This window comes from Aquarana catesbeiana, linkage group LG10 (assembly GCF_042186555.1).
Source record: "Aquarana catesbeiana isolate 2022-GZ linkage group LG10, ASM4218655v1, whole genome shotgun sequence".
Classification (NCBI taxonomy): Eukaryota; Metazoa; Chordata; class Amphibia; order Anura; family Ranidae; genus Aquarana; species Aquarana catesbeiana.
In genome coordinates this window covers 221183662-221205294 of record NC_133333.1, presented here as the reverse complement: position 1 = coordinate 221205294, position 21633 = coordinate 221183662, and the positions used below count along the sequence as shown (strand labels likewise).

Below are 21633 nucleotides of genomic sequence, written 5' to 3'. Positions count from 1 at the left end.
TCCACTTTCCACACTAACAACCTCCGCTGTAGTTTATGGAATTTTCCTACAAGTGTCTAAATCTTGCTGAGTTAAAAGGTGTATTCGTTGTTACAACTGGTCAAATATGGTGCCCTGTGACAGGTTGTCTGGTCTAGTGGTGTCCATCTCATTTGTTATCACTGACTAATTATCTTTTCTACTCTTTCAGGAAGGTGCTCTGGAGGTTTACATGGTAAAAACTAGGGGGCGACCGATATTGTTTTTTCAGGGCCGATACAGATATTTCGGCCACCTTTCAGTCCGATAGCCGATATCAGGTGTACATATAAAGTTTTGAAAGCTGCTGTGGGTGGGTGGTTGGCAGGCTGGCACCCTGCTGTGGGTATGTTGGGTGGCTGGCACCCTGCTGTGGGTATGTTGGGTGGCTGGCACCCTGCTGTGGGCGGTTGGCTAGCTGGCACCCTGCTGTGAGTAAGTGGGTGGCTGGCACCCTGCTGCGGGTGGGTGGCTGCTGGTTGGTGTGTCCTCTCTGGTTCCGTGGTGCACACTGTCCGAGGCAAGGGGAGCGGTGGCCTTTGTCCTATCCTAGTAGAAGAAGCCTTCCAAGTCCTGGCTTCTTCTACCCAGGCCGATGTCATAGCGGGCCCCAAAAAGATGGCCGCCACGCCAGGGGGAGACCAGTATCGGTAATATCGGTAAGTTTGTGACCAATACTGACTCTTTAAAATCAGCCGACCCCTAGTGAAAACCAATAAAACTACATACAAGTGTGCACAGCTCAGTCTAGAGGTCATGGCTGATTGGTTTTTGCACATTATTACTACATTGTATACCCCATAGTGACTGAGCCCAGTGATGGCGCTTAACACAATTCTGAATGTAATAAAAGAAGGACTCCCGATGCCGAATTCACCTCCTTGAATGGAGACCATGATAAAAACATCAGAGACCACAGACAGATCACGTGACCAGAACCCAGCAAGCTAAAACTTAGAAACAAAATCATTCACAGACAGTTAATTCATAGCTGCATGACAAGCTAAAGGGTCGTACACACATTGGGCGGCATTGGCCTGGTTCAATAGCAACCAGCTGGCATTCGGCCGTGTGTACAGCAGCCAGTCCGACAGAAGCTGCCCATTTGGACGGCTTCTGTCGAAGGGGCATGATTAAAAAAGGTCTGCTGATCAGCATCCAATCAGTGCTCTCAGACATTGCCCAGTGTGTTCTGGCGGTGGGGGGACCATCCCTCCTGTCAAAACACAATAGCTCATCGCATAGTTCATACAGCGGCTACAACCTGAGCTGTCAGGTTTTTTTTCATTCAGCCTGCTGGGTTGAACGAAAAAAAACTAATAGTGTGTAGCAGGCATAACTCCTGGACTTTGAAAACCGGAGATAACCAGGTGCAAATTGCGCCACCCCTGACCTGTATTACCACCTCCGCGCTATGTTAATAAATGTCAAAACCCTACCAAAGCTGCCACTTAACAATAAAATGTATATAAACCGAATTCACCAAAGGAAAATTATAGATGAATAGAATTACTTTTTGGGATATTTAGCAATATATGTTTTTTCACTTTTTCTCTAGTCACGTCTGTATTCAGCTCACTGGCTGGATAAGAGTGTCTGACATCTCCCCACCTGGGGATAAGCGCCACTATTTCATCTATAATTTTCCTTTGGTGAATTCGGTTTATATAATTCTTGGACTCCAGTACTTTCTCTGACGTGGAACAAATTTGCAGATAAGGAGTTTGGACATCAACATGCTTACATCAAGTGAAAGTACTGAAGTCTAAAGATCAGCCAAACAACCAGTATTTTCAGAAGGAAGGCTTGGAAAATTGCACATCTGGAGTTTCTCCTTATGTTTGTGAAATCAGACACTGGCAATGAGGATAAATTGCAGCATCAGGTGAGAATGTAACACCACAGAAACGCCAACCAGGTAATGTCAATGAGTGTCTTCAGGACACTCAGAGATCGGCCAACATGCTTTGTAGTTTAGCACGGCTCATCCGTTTTAGCAACCAAACTGCCACTATATATGAAGGTTTATACTACAAATCCACCCGCTCTGTGATGAACTGGTATGAGAAGATTCTAGTGATCTATGCACCGACAGATCCAATCTCAGCCTATCATTTCCTCAGCCCAGGAGTTCATTGTCTGACTGGTGGCATGCTACTGGATGTTATTTGTGTACAAAAGAGGCAAAGCTGCAGATTTCATACAGGTCAGAGGTCCGACGGTCGGGCGCCCTCATTATGCTATTTAATGAACATCGATTACCTGATTGCTAAGTGACATTTGAGCTGATTTAGCTGTGATGATTCCAGTCGGGGGGCAGAGGGGGGGGGGGGGGGTCACACCGGCACCGAGAAGTTTAAAGCTGGTAATGACATTATTTAATTCAAAGTCTCAGCTGCATTTTTATTATTATTTGACTGTTTTATTTATAGTGGGAGGAGCAAAGCTGCATTGTAATACTAACATAACATACAGTACAGAAGTCAGGGAAAATCATGGGTTCACAATAATAATATAACGCGGGGGGTCAGAGATTCACAGTAATAATATAATGCACGTGGGGAGGGGGAGAGGTTCACAATAATAATATATTGCAGTATAATGTATGGGGAGGGGGAGGGGTCAGAGGTTTGCAATTATAATAGTGTACGGGGGTTGGGGATCTAACAATGACAATATAATTTTCCCCAGTTGAAGGAAAGTGAAAATATAACGTTGGACTTGTAAGGTTATCTCATATATTTTGCCATCTTAAAGTATTGATTTTTAATGTAAATAATTTAGTTTCCGGGCAGGCGGCTTCTATACCCCAGAGGATCTCCGCGGTCTCTTTGGCTTGTAGTGTAATGTAACAAAAATGGAAACTGAAACATCACATCACTGCTAAGAGGTCCAGATACAACTGCATTCAAATAAAAACCAGGAGTTCAATCCAAAGAATATCCTATGCATTTTGGGGGTCCAAAAAATGCCCCCTTTATCAGGGCTTGATTGAACATGATGCGAAATGGACGGCAAATGTAAAAAAACTATAAGTGAGCAGGACCTTTAAAATTATTTCTTCCAGTGTGATTACAAGCACATGCCTTGTCTGCATGACAATAATGACATGACATAATGTATAGAGGGTGTCAGAGGATCATAATATATTGTATAGGAGGGGTCACAATAGAAAAAAAAGTACATGGATGGGTGGGGAAGCAAAGAGGAGTCCTGGACAGCTGCACACTGATACAACACCTTTATTGAAAAAAGTTTTTAAAATCCAAATTCAGTCCATATGGTACAGAGGCAGAGCTAGATAGCTAACGCGTTTCACACCGCATGTTGGTGCTTAATCATAGCTGAGAAAAAAAGTACAAGCATGGGTGGGCATGGGAGGTTTACAGTTATAATATAGTGTATAGCCTGAAAGTCGAGCAAGTGCGGGCGTCCGAAGTCCGAATGCCTGTAGAACACCTGAACCTGCATGGGTGTAAAAACGAAACAAGTGTCTGTTTCTGTGCAGCCGCGTCCCAGTAAACATGAATGAGTCTGCCTGCACGTGCAGGTTAATCATATACCTGACTCTAATCCTACAATATCCCTGACTTTGTGCAAGTGTACAAAGTGTGCAAGTGTAATGCCGCGTACACACGAGCGGACTTTACGGCAGACTTTGCCCGGCGGACGGGATTTCGTCAGACAATTCGATCGTGTGTGGGCTCCAGCGGACTTTGTTTTCTCAGAAGTTGGACGGACTTAGATTTGAAACATGTTTCAAATCTATCCGACGGACTCGAGTCCGGTCGAAAAGTCCGCTCGTCTGTATGCTAGTTCGATGGACAAAAAGCCACGCTAGGGCAGCTATTGGCTACTGGCTATGAACTTCCTTATTTTAGTCCGGTCGTATGTCATCACGTACGAATTCGATGGACTTTGGTTGATTGTGTGTAGGCAAGTCCGTTCATTCAGAAAGTCCGTCGTAAAGTCCGTCGAAAAGTCCGCCGGGCAAAGTCTGCCGTAAAGTCCGCTCGTGTGTACGCGGCATAAGAGTTGATACAGGTTTGAAGCCAAAGGGTAGTCACACCAAATATTGATTTGATTTAGATTTTTCTTCTGTTCCCTCACTTTGCATGTTGTAAGTTACTAAAAATAAATAATGAAAATATATACTTTTGAAAGCATTCTTACTACAGCGTTTTTTCACACCTGCCCAAAACTTTTGTACAGTACTGTATACACACACACATACACATATAGGGAAGGGGAAGACTCATGTCTGGCTCACACATTATATTGTGTGGGTGCTCTGGGAATGTTTTTAGAGCCTCCAAGCAGAGACAAGTGACAAACGGCATAAAGTGGCGAAGACAAAGCTGGCTGTGTGCGAGGAGACCAAAGGCCTCCAATGTGTGAAAAGCATAGTGTGTCAGGGAAAGGGAGCGTGGACACTGTAGAATAGAGAGACTGTTAGAAGTGATAGATCTAAAAATATAAACAGAGGTTTGGAGATTTCATATGCCATGTATTCTAAAACAATCAGCCAGCCAACTTAAATCATGCAAGAGATTGTCAGCACATGCACAAACTGTTATATCATGAGCCAGATATGACAACTCTGCCAAAAGAGGAAGCACCATCATCCAGAAACAGACCTGGTATTCTACCCAAATATAGATAACTGTTCTTTCTAAAGACTGAATCCTACTAAAGGAGAGGTCAATGTACTGCATAATAATTCAGAGTTAAGACAGCAGCTCATTACATTCTCTATCAGTGATTAACACCACTGTTAGCCAGAAGCACCACACGGTGGGTAGTAGAATAGAATTATGGTGTAGCTGAAGCAGGTCATACTGCGCAGGAGATGAAAGAGAAGCTATGTAGGAAGCCCAAAAGAAAAGGGGGGGGGGAGCTGAGCATTTAGCAATACTAACCTTTAAAGGGGGTCAAGGCAGCTGTGGTCTCTTCTAAAAATTAAAAACAATTCTTGATTAGGGAAGTGAGCAATAATGCTTGGCTATAGAAATAAATCAGAGTGACACTAGAGCTATATCAGCATTGATCCCTCCCCTGAGGACGTCAGGAATTCAGCCTGCCCCAAAGAGTTTGCGCCACACCCATACGGAGCACCATCATTGTACCCTTTATTTTGGATATGGACTCCTCCATTCTAAATACACAAGCATGGCCTGCTATCACCTTTCTGCATATTCAATCTACACTTCTTATCACTGCTGGAAAGACCTTATGTACCTCAGCTCTCCTCCCTTCCCCCCTCGATACCAAGAGATGGTGAGTCTGACCAGTTAATGTTCTTCAGAAGAGAGGGTGTTAATGAATAGCAATGGAAATGTCTCACCACAGTATATGAAACTGCTTGATCAAACTATTCCCCTGTGGAGCGGATGAGCAAAACACATTCAGCCATAGTAAAGTGTCCAAAATATGGACAGAGTGCGTTAATCCTGCCCTGTAGAACAACCTTTGTAGAATGAAATTTCATTTAGATTGGTTGCTCTGGTGCAATACGGTTAATTTTATATCAGACACTTAGATGCATAAGAAAGCGCTGAATCTGTCTGTATTGTTTTATGGTGACCAAATCTGATTCACACTTTAACTTTTGTCATTTTCCTGGGCAAGTCTGAAACTGACAGAGCAGAATTTGTAGTTCTTATTTCATATAAAATAGAAGATAAAGAGGCATCTCTGAGTATAGACTGTTAACTGATTTATTAAATAAAAGATGTTTAAATACAGTAACATTTTGTGATGTATAATCAGGCACATTAACAGTCCATGTTCAGTGTTGGGGAAATCAGGTGCTCACGCTGCAGACGGTCTGCCGCCACTCTGTATGATCCTTAGCTGGTTGGATGTTAAGGAAGGACCAGAAACGAGAGCTGGAATGCTGGCGAAGTGCAGCGATGGGCATGATGTCACTGACGCGTTTTGGACCATGGACACTAAGCAGTGGGGAATCAGGTGCACTCCTTTTGTCAAGCTCGGCAAAGGAGTGCACCTGATTCCAAACTGCTCAGTATACATGCTCCTAAACGCGTCGTGATCACATCCATGTAATTTAACATCTATTATTTATCAAATCAGTTAACAGTCTATACTCAGAGGCGCCTCTTTATCTTCTATTTTACATGGCCTTTGGAGACCACTTCTACTCTCTACTAGAAGGCTTGCCCTGAAGTGTTGATTTTATTCCCTGATGGACTTGCTTTCTATTATTGGGCATTAAACCCATGGACTTTCATAAAGACATTTAATACCCCTAAGCGTCATTCATTTGCGCTAAACAGCCTTGTGCAGTTCTTATTTCATACCCTGTAATAACTAGGCATGAAATACAAAGGTGTGAAGTTGATACCCTTGTTGTCTTTTACCAACCAATCAGCATTTGGCTGGTGGCCATTTGAGACATGGATACTTTGTTCCACCATTTACACATGAGCTCCACAGTAGCATATCACCTCATCCATCAAGGATGAGATGTCTGGTGAGAAGCCACTTTGTATAGGGGTTTCTGAGAGAGCCTCATTCACTAACGCTGTACTCAGGTAAAGCCAGCTCCCTGTTCAAGGTGTACGGGGCTCTCTGTAGGCTACACGAAGGACCAGATTGTAGCATTAAAACAACTGTACTGACTTAAATAACTTTACATTATTTATTTCAGCAGGAGGAATACTTAGGAATGATCCTGGTCCATAAGGATGTAGCTGTACAACCCCCATCTAGATTGGAACAGCGAATGATAAAAAGAATGGGCTGACGTCTGAATAGCCACTGTGGATACAATTACAGCTACATTCCATGTAAATAGCCGAAGCGGATGTAAGTCATGGGATTATTAATAAAACATGCATGTTGTGACGGAGAGGATCTAGATCATTCTTCCCATATACGCAACACAAACATCTCCCATATAAATTTCTAAACTTTGCATGCTAAAATTTAGCCACATTTCCCAGATTTTTCCAGGGGAAGGACACACAGGTCTGTACTGGTCTTCATCTTCATCCTTGTTATAATCTATAAAGATCCATCTCCTGTAGCCTCCTCTACAACTGATATTCTCCAACCAGCATAAGTAAATATGAAAACCCAAATTGTGATTCATACAGCAATACAAAATAAATGTGAGAGAAAAGAGCTAAAAAAACAAAGTGATGGAAGGAGTAAAATCAATAAAGAAAACATAAAAGAGAAGGAACATACAAATAAAATATTTTTTTTTTAGCAGTACTGGAGCATAAGGACGAAGACACCGAACACAATATGGACTGACCGGCTACACAACTACAATAATAGCTACAGAGGATCAACTGCAACAGTACATCATACAATCAGGTTGGGGGGCTTTGTAAGGCTGGTCATACAGACAACAATGGGTTCCAATTAGTTAATGGTCACCAACACATCAAATTAACCTTTCAGAATAAAACCCCATTGTACACACAGGTTAGAGCAAAGCATTATGGGAGGCTGTGGCACAGGCAGCACACATGGGCCCACACAGGGGAGGACACACGGTGGGGACATCAGATGGACAGACACAGCAACTCTGTACTGACCTTGCAGTAAGGGTGAGCTGGTAGGCTGTAATATCTCTACAAGTGGCAGGAGATACGGGGTGGGGAAAATAAAAGGGTCGACTTTACACAACAGAATTCAAGACTAAATCAAAACAAAGTGATTTTAAAATATAATAAAACAGGTATAAAAAATAGTTTAAGGATAGAACATTGCAAATAAAAAGCTTGTAGCAGGTGACTTCATATCATAGCCTCAGTAAGATATGAATTTGTATCTACTTGCAGCAAAATGTGATGATCCCCTGGATATGGCTTGCAGAAAATGTCTACCTTGTGACATGACGATGCTGTAACAGATGATGGAAAAGTAAAAGACCTTCCAAATGTACAGAGACCATCACTACCACCCACTGCTCTTCCATTACCCAAGGGCTTCTCTCTTTTCAGCATCTTCCAGTTCTCCAACCACCACTAAGGACCACACATAAGGATAATGCTGAGATCCCTGCATTCTGCTCATGGAAGGCTCTTAGCAATTTCTTATAAAAGAGATTTGACAGAGGACCACAAGAGACACCGAGGGAGGTGAAGTCATATTGGGGACACCTGGATAGGTCTTCTTGGCCCTCAATGGCTTTATTCACCAGCCCAAGAAAAAAATCTGAGGGGAGCCACTGTGAAGATGAACAAATGCCCAACATTCCAATTCATATGCCAGCATTTGTAAACTGATTTCAAAATAAGGACCCTCCATTAAACCCCAGCCAAAATCTGAGCTAAAACAATTCCAATCATCAAATATATCTATATCTATATCTATCTATATATATATATATATATATATATATATATATATATATATAGATAGATATAGATATAGATATATATAGATAGATACACACACACACACATATACGTGCCCTACAATCCTGTGAGTTACTGGAGAACAACACACAGTGTGAAATCACGCAGCTCTCCTGTCTTTGTACCAATTATGATCGCCAATCATACTGAACTCTATGCAGATTGCATGCAGTCAGCAGTGGGAAGAGGTGCAAATGATTGGAGGCTATAGATGGACTGATGATGTAGACAAAGTGAGTTTTCACAAATGTCATCAGGGATTGAACAGTACAAAGATAAACAAGTAACATAAACCTGTGAGTCAATGTATAAAATATTCTTTTTTGGCTGTAGGTCGGAGAAGCTCTGGGGATTGTAGAATATCTGACCTGAGCCGAGCTCTGTGTGTAAGCCTCAACACCCAGAAATAAATTACCCTTCATTGTCCACAGCTCTGCCTGACAAACCTCTTTCATCCATTCACATTTCCCCCAAATGACAAGGCAGTGAGGCTTGACCAGGTGTATAGAAGTGGGATTCCTATGTATAGAGGTCTATGTGTGTGCAGACGAGCCTGTCAGTGTGGGATTAGCGTACAGTGGAGCGTGGCTGAAGACAATATAAGATGGTCGCTGTCTCATCTATAGAATTGCTTACAGGATTTAAAGGGTTTTTGTAACGCTGATCAGTGTGAGACATGACTGGAAGAGATGGTTGTCTGTGTAGAAAACTGCATTCAACAGCAATGAATGTATAAGGAGCATACCAAAATGGGCAGTGGAAGATGGGAGAGGCCTAGTGTGCTTCTATGCATGACCAGTGTGACCTTTTCTTACACACTCACCGAACAAGATGACGCTGGCGTTGCTGTGACCCAATCGGTTCATGGCTACACATGTATAGTTGCCGTAGTCTTGCTCAGATACGTTAAAGAAAGTGACACGTGAATAGGTTTCCCGATTCTCCACCTTCATGCCTTTCCGAGGCTCACTCAACCTGCCAGATATAAAACACATGTCATATAATAATCATACAGAAATGTCAGCCTACCAGCTATTTGAATAGCTCTATACCTGTGAAGTGATCGAGTACAAAGAACAGAAACCCATCAAAAGCAATCTGTTATCACCTTTCATCAATTTAGAACAGAACAAGAGCTTTTTGTACTATAATCTCTGGTTTTTACTCTGATCTATTTCATTTCTATACCTGTGTACTCATGTACCCTTTGTAATCCACCCCCCCTCCGCCCCATTTCATACTCCCGTCTGCACCTGTGCTTGTGGCTATCCAACCATCCTCTGTACCCTCTTGTCCATGGGTATCGAGCTCTCTTCTGTACCCCCTTGTCCATGAGTATGGTGCTCTCCTCTGTACCCCTATTTATGGTTAGTAGGCTCCCCTCTGTAGCCCCTGTTCCTGTTTATCTGGTTCCAATATGTTTGTCCTCCATCTGCTATGGGTATCTGGCTTACCTCAGTAACCTTCCTCATGTGTATCTGACTAACCTTGATAGCCCTCACCCTTGAGTATCTGGTTCCCCATGGTAGTTTCTGCCCATGAGTATCTGGTTCCCTTTATTAGCTCCTGCCCATTAGTATCTGGTTCTTTTGGTAGCCCCCCTCCCACCCATAGGTATCTGGTTCCCCTTGGCAGATCCCACCCATATGTGTCTGAGTCCCCTCAGAAGCCACTATTGGTTTCTGCCTTCCCTTGGTAGCCCCTACTCATCAGTGTCTGACTCTCCTTGGCCCCCATCCATGAGTATCTGGCTCCTCGTGGTAGCTCCTGCCCATAAATACCTGACTTCTTTTAGTAGCCTCAACCCCATAGGTATCTCGCTCCCCTTGGTAGCTTTCGCTTATGGGTATCCTGATCCTTTCTGTACGGCATCTACTAGGTATAACAGATATGCTCAGTAGGGTTTAAAGTACAAAACAAGGCTAATTTTATTGGAATAGATACAATATGACAGAGTACCTTTTATCTTCCTTGTACCAGAAGAAGTCTGCTGCTGGAACAGCCAAAGCATCACACTGCAAGATACCTTGATGGCCCAAAGGAACCCCGATATTCCGAGCATCCAGAATGTATGGGGGGTCTGTAAGGACACGTAGCGTCAAACAACAGACAGCAGAAAACTCCGGGGAACATATATGGATGGACTGTTCGATGCTTTCTGGGTTTCCTAGACTGTTAAACACATTCAGGTTTTGTAGTTCTGTTGACATACATTTACATGTATTTATGCAAGCAAAAACTATTTTCAGCTTTCTTGCAGAGAGGAAGGTGGCAGGGGTTTCTAAAAATACAGATACAGCACATCACATGCACAGTAAAAGAGTAGTAAGCATTGGGGTTGGATATATAATTTCTGCCTTCCTAGGCCAGCTGTCAGGTCTTACACATGAGAATGTCAGAAAACTGATATGTGGAAGGCTATGTGTTGCCCTGGGATTCCTGCCGCCCTAGGCTACGGCCTATCTTGGATATGCAGAAAACTTTCCTTGATGAGCATAGATCCCTCAATGGAGAAGTACATATGGGTCCATAATTATATGGTGTGTGTGTATAAGAACTTATGGAACAACTCTTGGAATATTATGCTTAATGTTCTGCACTAAGTATACAATCCATCCATGATTTTGTTTTTTATACATAATCTGTTTCACCGTAAGTAAAGTTATATATATTTTTTAACTAAACTACATAAAGAAAAAGTCAGTTGCCTAATATGTGTCACAACCAACATCATAGATGTGCAAATGTTGTAAGTGCGGCCTCTACGAGGTAGATGCGTGATGATGATACACAATCAATATGCTAATGTACGCAGTACATGGAGAGCCGCTTGTCAAAATGCCGTACAGGCATACTAACAAGACATCTGAAACATGGGCAATAACAGACAAAAGATTAACACAGAATACCTTAATATGCTGGTAATGCGAGCTAGTGGAGCCTGAACACAATTAACATGCAGAAAGAAGCAAAATTCCTGAGCTGCATTCTAACACATTATACCTCTAATGTCTGGTATACAACTCCTAAAAGTGGGAGATAAGCTTGTGCCGGTCCCTGGAGGCATGTAGACTATGATCTCAAAGTGCAGCCAAATGCAGGGCTATAAGGTCATCCTTCTGTCATTTAAATACAGCACTTATCTCTGTTCTGTTAGAAAATCACCAAAAAGGTGCATGGGGCAAATATCACACGTTCCCCAAAATCTCATCTTGTGTTCTGATCCTGGTTCTGATTAAAAAGTCCTTGAAGAGGTTTCATGGAAATATCACAGTCAGCACTGGCTTTCTTTTTCCAAACTCTAATCTTATCCTCAAATCTAAATGTACAGATCTGCAGTTCAGATAATCACCTGAAGAGTCCTGACAAGAAAACACAACCCACCTAACTGCAGTTCGAACCAAATCCTTACTTGGCACAGCCACATTTCCACTGCATTTGCCACTACTGAGAAAAAAATCACTTTCCTTGTACCATCATTGAGAATAGTACAGTGTCCCCATACCACAACCATAAACAGCCCGTTTTCCCCATTGTTACTATCACTGAGAACATCCCACCTTCCTAGCACTACAATGCAACACAAACCCCTCTCCCTGTACCACCACTGAGAACAGTTCACTCTCCATGTAACACCACTGAGAACAGTCCATCCTTCTTGTACCATAACGAAGAACAATGCACATCCCCCATACCACCACGGAGAACAGTCCTCTCTTCCTCTATCTCCACTGACAACAGTCCACCTTCCTTGTACCATAACCAAGAACAACACACATCCCCCATACCACCACTAAGAACAGTCCTCTCTCCCTGTACCTAAACTGAAAACAGTCCACCCTCCTTGTACCATAACCAAGAATAACACACATTCCCCATACCACCACAAAGAAGAGTCCACTCTCCCTATAGCCCCACTGAGAAGAGTCCACTCTCCCTGTACCTCCACTGACAACAGTCCACCACCCTCCTTGTACCATAACCAAGAATAACGCACATTCCCCATACCACCACTGAGAACAGTCTACTCTCCCCATGCAACCACCCAGAACAGAACATCTCCCATTACCACCATCAAGAACAGTCTACTTTCCCCCTACCACTAATGTCAGGAGTTATTTTTTAATGCCAGAAGGAAATACTTTTCTTGTGGCCTCATAGTAACAGTACATACCAGCCGATGCTTTATTTTACTCCTGCAGTAAAAAATAATAAAGGAGATCTGAATGGATGATATGGACAGCACACTCAAGAATTGTTTTAAACTCTTTGGCTATAAAAGGCCCAGTCACCAAGAGCAGTCTGTCACTCTTCTACTCTTTAAACAGATGGGTTCCAATCCTCCCTAATGGTGTATTGAAGTAAATGGTTTTATCTCTTATTTGTGGCACAAAGAACAACTGAGCTTTTCCTCTAGACAAACGTACTTGTTACCTCATGAAAAAGCAGTTCTTTCTCTCCCTGTCTAAGCCAAGACCAGATACCATTACATCACATTCTGACTTTCCATTCAGTGCTTTACTAACACCCCCAGCTGAGATTATGACAGCCACAGGACCCCGAAAAAGACACAGACTGAATCCTGAGAAAGGCAATGGCACCTCCAAAGAGCTCTTCTCCTTATCCAGATATAAAATTGGGGTCAGTCCCCATTTAACCTACTGCAGAATCCATGAATAATGAACACCAGAAAACTAACTGCCTCTGACCCAATAAAAGGAGGAGATGGGAAAATTACAGCAGTCATTCTATTGATTATTCAATGGCGACTCAGTGTGTTTACTGAGATAAGGCTGGCGGCCTTCTAGGCTTATCTCTTTATGAGCTCATCCTAAATATTTAACTAGAGCTCTGAATGTCTTTCCTGCATAAGTCAGTAATTTCACTTACAGTTCACTGTGACTTTAACCCTTCGGACATCCGGAGAAGAGACGTCATTGGCCGCGCTGCACTCATATAGCCCAGACTGTTCCCGTGTGATTCCTGTTATTTCCAGGTACTCATCTTCACTCATGAAGCCATGTGCTAGAAGAGAAGAACATACGTGAACAGAGTATTTACATAGCAAACAATGTACAGAGATCCAAGGTACCCAACACTCAACTGTCAAACTAACACTGTCCACAACTTGTCAAATGTAAGATACAATGTGCTCCCAGGTTTCATGTCACTCCTTTATACTCAATTCCATAGGTTCCCAACCAGAGATATAGTCTCTGGTACTAGTGACAGGCTTAGGATGGATTTCTGCTTGCTAACGTTATACACATATATTATTATACTTCATATACAAAACAGAAGTAAACAAGTATTTTGGTTCTTAAAAACATTAGGACATTGCTTGATATAATGTACACACGATTATGTGGTGGAGCCAAAAAATGGACACATATGAAATATTTACTTTTTTGTGGTTTTTACAATGTGAATTACAATAGGTTCATACAGTCACTGGCCCTCTGATGTTACCGGTGTCTCTAAAAAGCAAAACTAATACTTCCTATGCCTTGGCACTCTTGTTCTGTTGCCTCATAGCTGTATATCTGCAGTGTGAGATCATCTAAGACACCGCTGGCTCTGACCGCTACTCCCACAAGATATGGAGTGAGATTTGGTAATACCATTACAGTGTTACTCACTGTTCTCCTTGCTGCAGTGGAAGCTGCACCTAAGCTTCCAAAGTTCGAGTTCACTTTAATATATCTTCATCTCCCCTTGCTAATGCAAGGGAAGGAGTTAGTTACCCCTGATCTTCCCTGATCCTGGAAAGGAAATATTAGAAAGCTCTTGCCTCTCGTCAAGATTAGTAAGTCCTGATCTTCCTTGGTACTGGAAGGGGATAGGAAGCTGGAGTCTACCAGAATCAAGGGATACCAGAACTTCCTAACCTTTTCCCTTTCAGGATACTTTTCTAATTCTGAAAGAGAAGAGGTTAGGAAGCTGTTCTTCCCGGTACCAAACGGAAAAAGGTTAGAGAGCTCTGGTCTCTTAATCTTACTGGAAGGAAGGGGTTAGAAAGCTATGGCTTCCACCTGTTACTGGAGGGGAAGGAATTAGCAGGTCCTGGTTCCCTCCTGGTACTGGAAGGAAGGAGTTAGGAAGTTGTGGCCTCCTCCTGTTACTGGAGGGGAGGGAATTAGCAGATCCTGGTCTCCTCCTGGTACTTGAAGGAAGGTGTTAGGAAGCTGTGGCCTCCTCCTGTTACTGGAGGGGAAGGAATTAGCAGGTCCTGGTTTCTTCCTGGTACTGGACAGGAAGAGCTTAGTAGGCCTTGGTACAGGGCGGATAAAAATTGATTTTTTTTTTTTAAATCTACAAAAATCAGATTTTTTTAAATTTAAATCAGATTTGTTTTTATTTAAATTTGATTTTTATCAAATTTATTTTAATAAAATGCTTTTGGAGTAAAAAATCTATCTGAAGATAGTTTTCTATTGAGGATACTTTAATAACTTAGTTTATTCAGCATGAAATGGAGCTTAGTTATGTAGCATGAGGCTGTATATTCTGCAAAATTTACATTTTTGGTAAACTCATTCAATGAATCCAAGCTCTGCAAGCTGAGATAACATGCAATGGCAATGTTATTGTTTTAATTAAAGAATTTGAGTAGTTCTCCATCTACCGTATGTGTTATTAACCTAAAATCGGTTCCGATATCGCTGTCTTACTAACCTGACAGCTTATTATTCTAAATAGGAAACCTTAATTTTGTTTGCAAATATTAAATATTCTAACTACCAGCAAGAATGAGTCCTTACATTTAAAGAGCACCTGTCATTTCAGATCCATCATGGCAGCGCCTGTTAGCGGGCATCCATTCACCTGCTGCTACCACATCCCTGACCTTGTTATGTCACTGCTGCATCACCAGCCGTCCCATTAAAGTGATTGGGACTGTCGGTGAGTCAACAGCAGGTCAGAGGAGGACAGTTGCTCTTTAAAAATGATTTAAATCAAGTTGATTTGGATCAAATCTTTTTACTAGTGATTTAAATTACGATTTAAATTGTGATTTAAATCTAATCCACCCTGCCTTAGTATCCCCCTGGTCTTGGAAGAGAAGGGTTTAGTGGGCTCAGGTCTATCCTTTGTACTAGAGGTTAGACAGCTCTGGTTTCCTATGGTACTGGAATTGAAGTTGTTAGACAGCTCTGGTTTCCCATCATACTGTAAGGAAAGGAGTTATTAGGCTCTGGTACAGAAAGGGAATAAGATAGGAAGCTGTGACCTCCCCCCCGGTACTAAAAGGGGCTAGCATATCCTTGTCTCCTCCTGGTACTGGAAGGGAAGAGGGTAGAAAAATGTAATCCCCCCCCCCCAGTACTGAAAGGGAAGGTGTTATTAGATTCTGCTCTTCTCCTGGTAGTGGAAGTGAAGGAGCTAGTAGGCTCTGGTCTCTTCCTGTTATTGGACGAGAAGGGGTTGGTAGGTCTTGCTCTTCTTTTGGTACTAGTAGGGTTTAGCAGGCCCCCTCCCGCTCTTAGCTGTCAGGGTAATTCTAGGTTAGAAGCGGAAAGCAGAAGATGTTCTCAAGCTATAAAAAGATCGGGGAAGTAAAATAACATTTTCTCTGTCTTAGAATTACACTTCTGCTGCTTCTGCCATTCCGTGTTTAACTCTCTCTAGACCGGGCATGTATGACTCACCTATCTGCACAAAGGTTAGGTGGATAAAACAGATTTTCCTTGGGGGCCCTGATTACATCACGTGGCACCTTTATCGGTCCATGAAAACCTTTGACCCTCCCCCCCTGTAGCTATCGGACTTTTCATTGAATGCTGTCTGTACATACTTATATATTTGACTAAAATGTTGTCTGTAACGTTTCATACAGCAAATAAAGTGATGGAAAAATCACATTTATCCTGTATATATTGTGAAGTGCTGTTGGGATATAATAATGGAAGAAGTCATTTTGATTGGGCTCCCCTGGACCTATGGGCCCTTGGACCGCTTACCCCTCTACACCCTTGTAGTTTTGCCCTGGCTGAAGGTTCAACACACAGAGCCATCACTGTAGGTTATGTTAGAGGCTGTGTCAGAGATACAGGGAAGCAGTGTTAATTTTGTCAACGAAAATATTTTTGTTGAATAAATTAACACTATTTTAGTCTACTAAAATATGACGAAAACAATTCAGATGACTAAAATACGACTAAAACTAAAATTACTTTTTAGTCAGAAGACTGACCAAAATTAAAACTAAATTTTACATCAAAATTAACACTGCACTACCTCATAAGAATAAGTAGGGGGCATCTATTAAGCTGCTGAAAGAAAATAAAAATGAAGAAAAAGGCGTTTCTTATTTTTTTTTTAATATTCATTATTCGTAATATATTCAGGTAATATGTACAATGGCATTACAGCCAATAGAGTTTACAGTTTTCATGGCTTTTTTATATTTTAAAGTTGCACTTCTGTTTGTCAAAAAGCAATATTTTTTTTTTTTTGTGTATGAAACTTGGTTTTATTCATAAAGATGTTATACCTCTGTGTCTGTAGTGCATGGTCAAACCTTAATACCATAAATAATGACATGTTATTAGATTTTTACTTCAGGAGTACATAATGAGTTTGGCAATTCTAGAGAAATGCTTTTTGCATTACAATTTAACTTAACCCATTCCATTTTAGTAGCGCACGGCAGCCCATTCAAATGAGCTGGGTCGAGAGAGGACTCAAGTAAGCATTTAGTGGAAAGAACAGTCAGTGGAAACATTTTTATACCTTAATGTAGAGAATGCATTAAGGTAAAAAGCCTTTAGAGTTCAGAACCACTGATGAATGGAGGCCTTAGACAAGAGGTAGATTCGAATTTCATCCAAACAATGGAAAACAATCATTTTAGGTGAAAGGAAGAGATCACCTTGGTTAAAAAGGAGGCCAGATTCAAAACAAATCTATCCTTGTGTTGTTGGGCTCCTTACGGGATAAGGCTGCCAACTTGAAAGACCTACAAGCCAAAGTAAAGGCAACAAGGACAGCTTTCAAGAGGGTAGGGATGGCCAAATCCAAAAGACCCCTGTCCTTCACAACCTGGGCTTCGACAGTTATGCTGTTAAAACCTGCCATGAAGCAGGATGGTACATGGCCCCTCAAGACAGTAGGCTTGAAAATCTGGGAGAGCCCCCAGAGAGTCTGTCAGAAGCTCGCCTCTGACTCAGTACCACACCCTTCTGGGCCAATTCGATTTAATGAAAATCACTGGAATGCCCCACCCCTATCCTTCAGAGGAAGCAAGGAAGGAGCTTGAGAGGGGGAGGGCATAAATGAGGCTCTACTGATCCCACAGAGTCCCCAGGGCATACACTGCAAAATCCCCAGAATCCCTAGTCCTGGAAAGTAAAGCTACAACCAGCGCTGAAAATATGGTGAAAACCTAGGGTGCTGTGGATAGGTTAAAAGGCAGAGCCACCAACTCAAAATGCTGCTCGCCCATGGCAAAATGCAGATAGAGCTGTGGGGACTGAAAAACAGGAAGGTGCATATAAGCAATCTTCATGTCCATAGAGGCCAGAAAATCCCCTAGGCAATGAGAGAATCAATGACTGGAGAGACTCCATACGAAACCTCTTGAGAACTTTCAGATCCAAAATTCAACATATCTCCCCATTTGGTTGGGGAACAATAAACAGGCTGGAGTAATAAACTTGGAACCTTCCCTCTTCAGGAACAGGAATAATGACCCCCTAAGAGAGAAGCTCCTCCATGACTTCCCAACAGGGAGCAGAAGGCACATTGGAGGGCATGAAGTGAGAAGAAGTCAAAGGGTCCAGATGGCTGCAAAGGCTGACAAATATCTCCCCACTTAAAAAAATGGAGTGCATCTTCACTGGCAAAAGGACTTCTTACAAAAATGTCTGCTGTGTTTGGGCTTGGAGACAGATCTTTAAGAGAGGAGCTTTTTCCGACAGAAGACTTAGCCCCTGCCAACTTCATCTTATTCTTCTTCTTCAGGGCAATAGGGTACTCCTGCCCTCTTGTATATTTGTGAATAAAAGTATCCAAAGTGTTTTTGAACAAACATTCACCCTCAAAAGGCATCCAACAATCTGTTACTTGCATAACAGCTCTGCAGACCAATGCTTGAGCCACAGGTTTACGTTTCACGTGCACCGACAAGAGGCCCAACCAGGAAAGCTGACAGAAAGATTCTCCTAGCCAAGGGTAGGGTCACCAGAAAGAGCTCCAGGTGCTAAAAAGTGCAGAGAGAACTACCCTAAGGGCCCCAGGATCCTTAGCCATGCACTTAGCCCAGACAAGAGGAGCCTATCACAGTGATAGGTGGCATTATGCTAGCACCTACTAGATAAAAGAGACAGCTTAAAGAGGGCTTTAAACCTCACATCCAAAGGGTTGTTGAACACCAAACTCTCATCAATAGAGACAGTCAGGGTCTTGTTCAGGTGCTAGTACAATCTACTGCCAGGTGCTCCTTCATGGAAATTTTTGCAGGAACAAAGATCTTCTCTGGATATGTCCCATCTTCATAAAGGAACTCCTGTGTATGGGAATGAAGTGGAAAACATCTTACAAGGTTTAGGAGCTTTTCCAAGACCCTAAACGAGTAGTGACCTTTGGCAAGGTCAAACCTGGTTGTTTTATCTTTAAAATTTGGCATAAAACGTCAGTGAAGACCCAAACAGTAGATTTGAAGCTGGAAGATATGCCAGTAGAGTGGACATCCTCATTGTGAGGATTTAGCTGAAGAGGATGATGCTGCCTCCACCAAAGTCTTCTTCCTCTGAGGCCTGCAAAATTTGGCAGAGAAGACAAACAGGAATGCGTGTGGTCCTTACACCTCATATCAGCTTGGATAGCAGACAACTGTTCCATGATAGACATAGCAGCATAGAATTGCTCCTTACAAATGATGCAGAGGTAGGTGGTAAAGGTAAAACATTAAGCTGACTGGGAGCCAGGAAGAGAACTAATGCTGACTGAGCCCACAGAGGGAATCCCAATACTATTCCCTGCCGTTTGCTAGCTGAGTGCTGACTGAGCCCACAGTCATCACCTCTTTGTGTCTAAGGGTCACCATGTGCTGTAACGTAAGTGTCCCACAAGGGTTACTCATCACCTTGACTCATGTAAGCAGAGAGGGAAGCCTTGCTGTGCCCACCTGAAGGCAACAGGGCCCAGTGGCACTGAAAATGCCTGTGCTGTATGATGCTGAAGCCAGAGGGAGTCTGTGTGGTGTACACACCAATCAGTAGACAGAGAGCAAGAATCAAACCACTTCCAAGATGGCATGTGCATGTGCAGGCCTGCTTGATGGGCCTGCGCAAGAGAGCCAGAGGACACGAACATGAATGGGCAAAAGGTCTGTCTGTTGGCAGGCTCCTAACTGTAGTTACCACTATCCCATGCCCCAGAGGTAGGGAGCAATAGCATGCTGGAACCCTTTAGTCGGGGGCACTTACCAATTAGAAGTCTTGTGCTGTAGAGCTACAAAATCCTGGTTCCCAGCTCAATCTTTAACTCTCCATGGTCAGGTGTACCCCTCCAGGGATTAATTTAGTTTTTCCCAAAAAAGGAAAGCCAAAAGGGTTGATTTAGTAAAGATAAATGGACTTTGCACTTTACAAAGTGCAATTGTTCCAGAACTTAGTAAATGAGGCAAAGCCTCACTTTGCAAAGAGTACCCAATCACGTGCAAAAAAAATAACAAACAAAATGCATTTTTGCTTGCATATGATTGGATGATGGAAGTCAGCAGAGCTTCTGCTCATCTACTCAGCTCTGGAGCAACTGCAAAGGCAAAGTGCACAGTCTATTAGCCTTTAGTAAATCAACCTCAAAGTGTCTGCATCCCAAAATTAGTGTGCAATCCTAACAAAGCCCAATTCTTCCAGGTGCTCACTAGACCCCCTGTACACTTTATCGGCATCTCAACCTGGGACAAGATGCAAAAAAACTGGAAAAAAAAATTAAAAAGATGACTCATAACCCCACTCCCATGTAGCACGCAATTATAAAACCTTCAGTAAAAGCTTAGTGAAGCAAAGACAAGCTGTTAAATGATAGTTTCATGACAATAAAAGGAAAGATATTTTTGGATGTTTTTATGGTTCTACTGGTCTGGTAGGAAAGGAACTTTAGAGTTTAGACGCATAGCCCAACAACAAGTGAAATTGTTAGTTTTGGATTCATAATTCATAACTGGAAACAGTTATAAGGTTTTGAAGAGGTGTTATTATCAAGACCCCAAGATCCCACCCTTGTTAGATAATAAGTAGCAACCAACCCCTTTCATTCCATGAAAAAGTCTGAGTGTATTGTTGCCCACAATGGAGATCTAAAACCCACTGTTGGTCATACTTCTGGGGCCCGATCAATCTGGATCACATTTTCTTTCTAACTTCAGAAGCAGTAAGGCTGCATTCACACCTGGGCGTTTTGAATCCTGGGCAGAATCGATGTGATTCTGCCTGCGATTTTAAAATGCTCTGGCAAAACAATAAATCGCACAATGCAAATTTCAGATGTTATTCATCTTAATGGCACCTAAAAACATGGTGCCATTCTGCCGTGATTGTCGTGCAATAAATCACGCTGCAATCACTGCAAACTGCATTGCGTGAAGCTTGTCAACAAAAAAAGTTCAGGAGCTACTTTTGGGCAACAAGCTTCACATGATGCGGTTTTCCGCAATTGCAGTGCGATTTGTTGAGCGACAATCACAGCAGTGCCGCGCCATGTTTTTGGGTGTCATTAAGATGAATGGCATCTGAAATTCGCATTGTGCAATTTGTCATATTACCAGAGCGTTTTGAAATCGCAGAATTGTGGTGATTCTCCCTGCGATTCAAAATGCCAAGGTGTGAATGCAGCCTTGAGGTCATGTTTTCTGCAAGTTTATCCCATTTAAATAAAAGTGATTATAAAGAGAGAAGGCTTTTTACCTTAATTCATCCTATGCATTAGGATAAAAAAATCTTACGTGTGCAGCACCCCCCCACCAAGTTATACTTACCTGAGCCCAATGCCAATCTTTATCCAACGCTGTGCCCGCGATCAGTAGCTCTCTCCTTCCTCACTGGACATGGAGGCAGCAGTGGGAGCCATTGGCTCCTGCTGCTGTCAATCACATCTTGTGAGGAGGGAGCAGAGGCAGAGCGGAGCCACGCTGAGTGTGTCAATGGACACACAGATCTCAGCTCGGGATTGTGGCTTGCTATGGGGCACTCATGGGTGGAGGAGTCAGGAGAGCTGA

The 21633-nt window shown here is 42.5% G+C and overlaps 1 protein-coding gene across 12 annotated transcripts in view; it reads right to left on the bottom strand.

Annotated features, from left to right (window-relative positions):
• Positions 1-21633, bottom strand: part of NTM (neurotrimin) — a 1068699-nt gene that overhangs the window by 86384 nt on the left and 960682 nt on the right. For 4 of the 12 annotated variants that reach the window (XM_073603337.1, XM_073603342.1, XM_073603338.1 and 1 more), the window contains exons 5-10: positions 13302-13436; positions 10371-10491; positions 9235-9386; positions 7587-7622; positions 4938-4970; positions 3338-3483 (exon numbers count right to left, since the gene is read on the bottom strand). In XM_073603337.1, coding sequence (XP_073459438.1) covers positions 3353-3483; positions 4938-4970; positions 7587-7622; positions 9235-9386; positions 10371-10491; positions 13302-13436 — 608 coding nt within the window. In that variant the 3' untranslated portion in view covers positions 3338-3352. Of the gene's footprint in view, positions 1-3337; positions 3484-4937; positions 4971-7586; positions 7623-9234; positions 9387-10370; positions 10492-13301; positions 13437-21633 lie in introns of those variants that run through there. The other 8 variants (XM_073603335.1, XM_073603331.1, XM_073603340.1 and 5 more) reach the window with 5 other exon arrangements.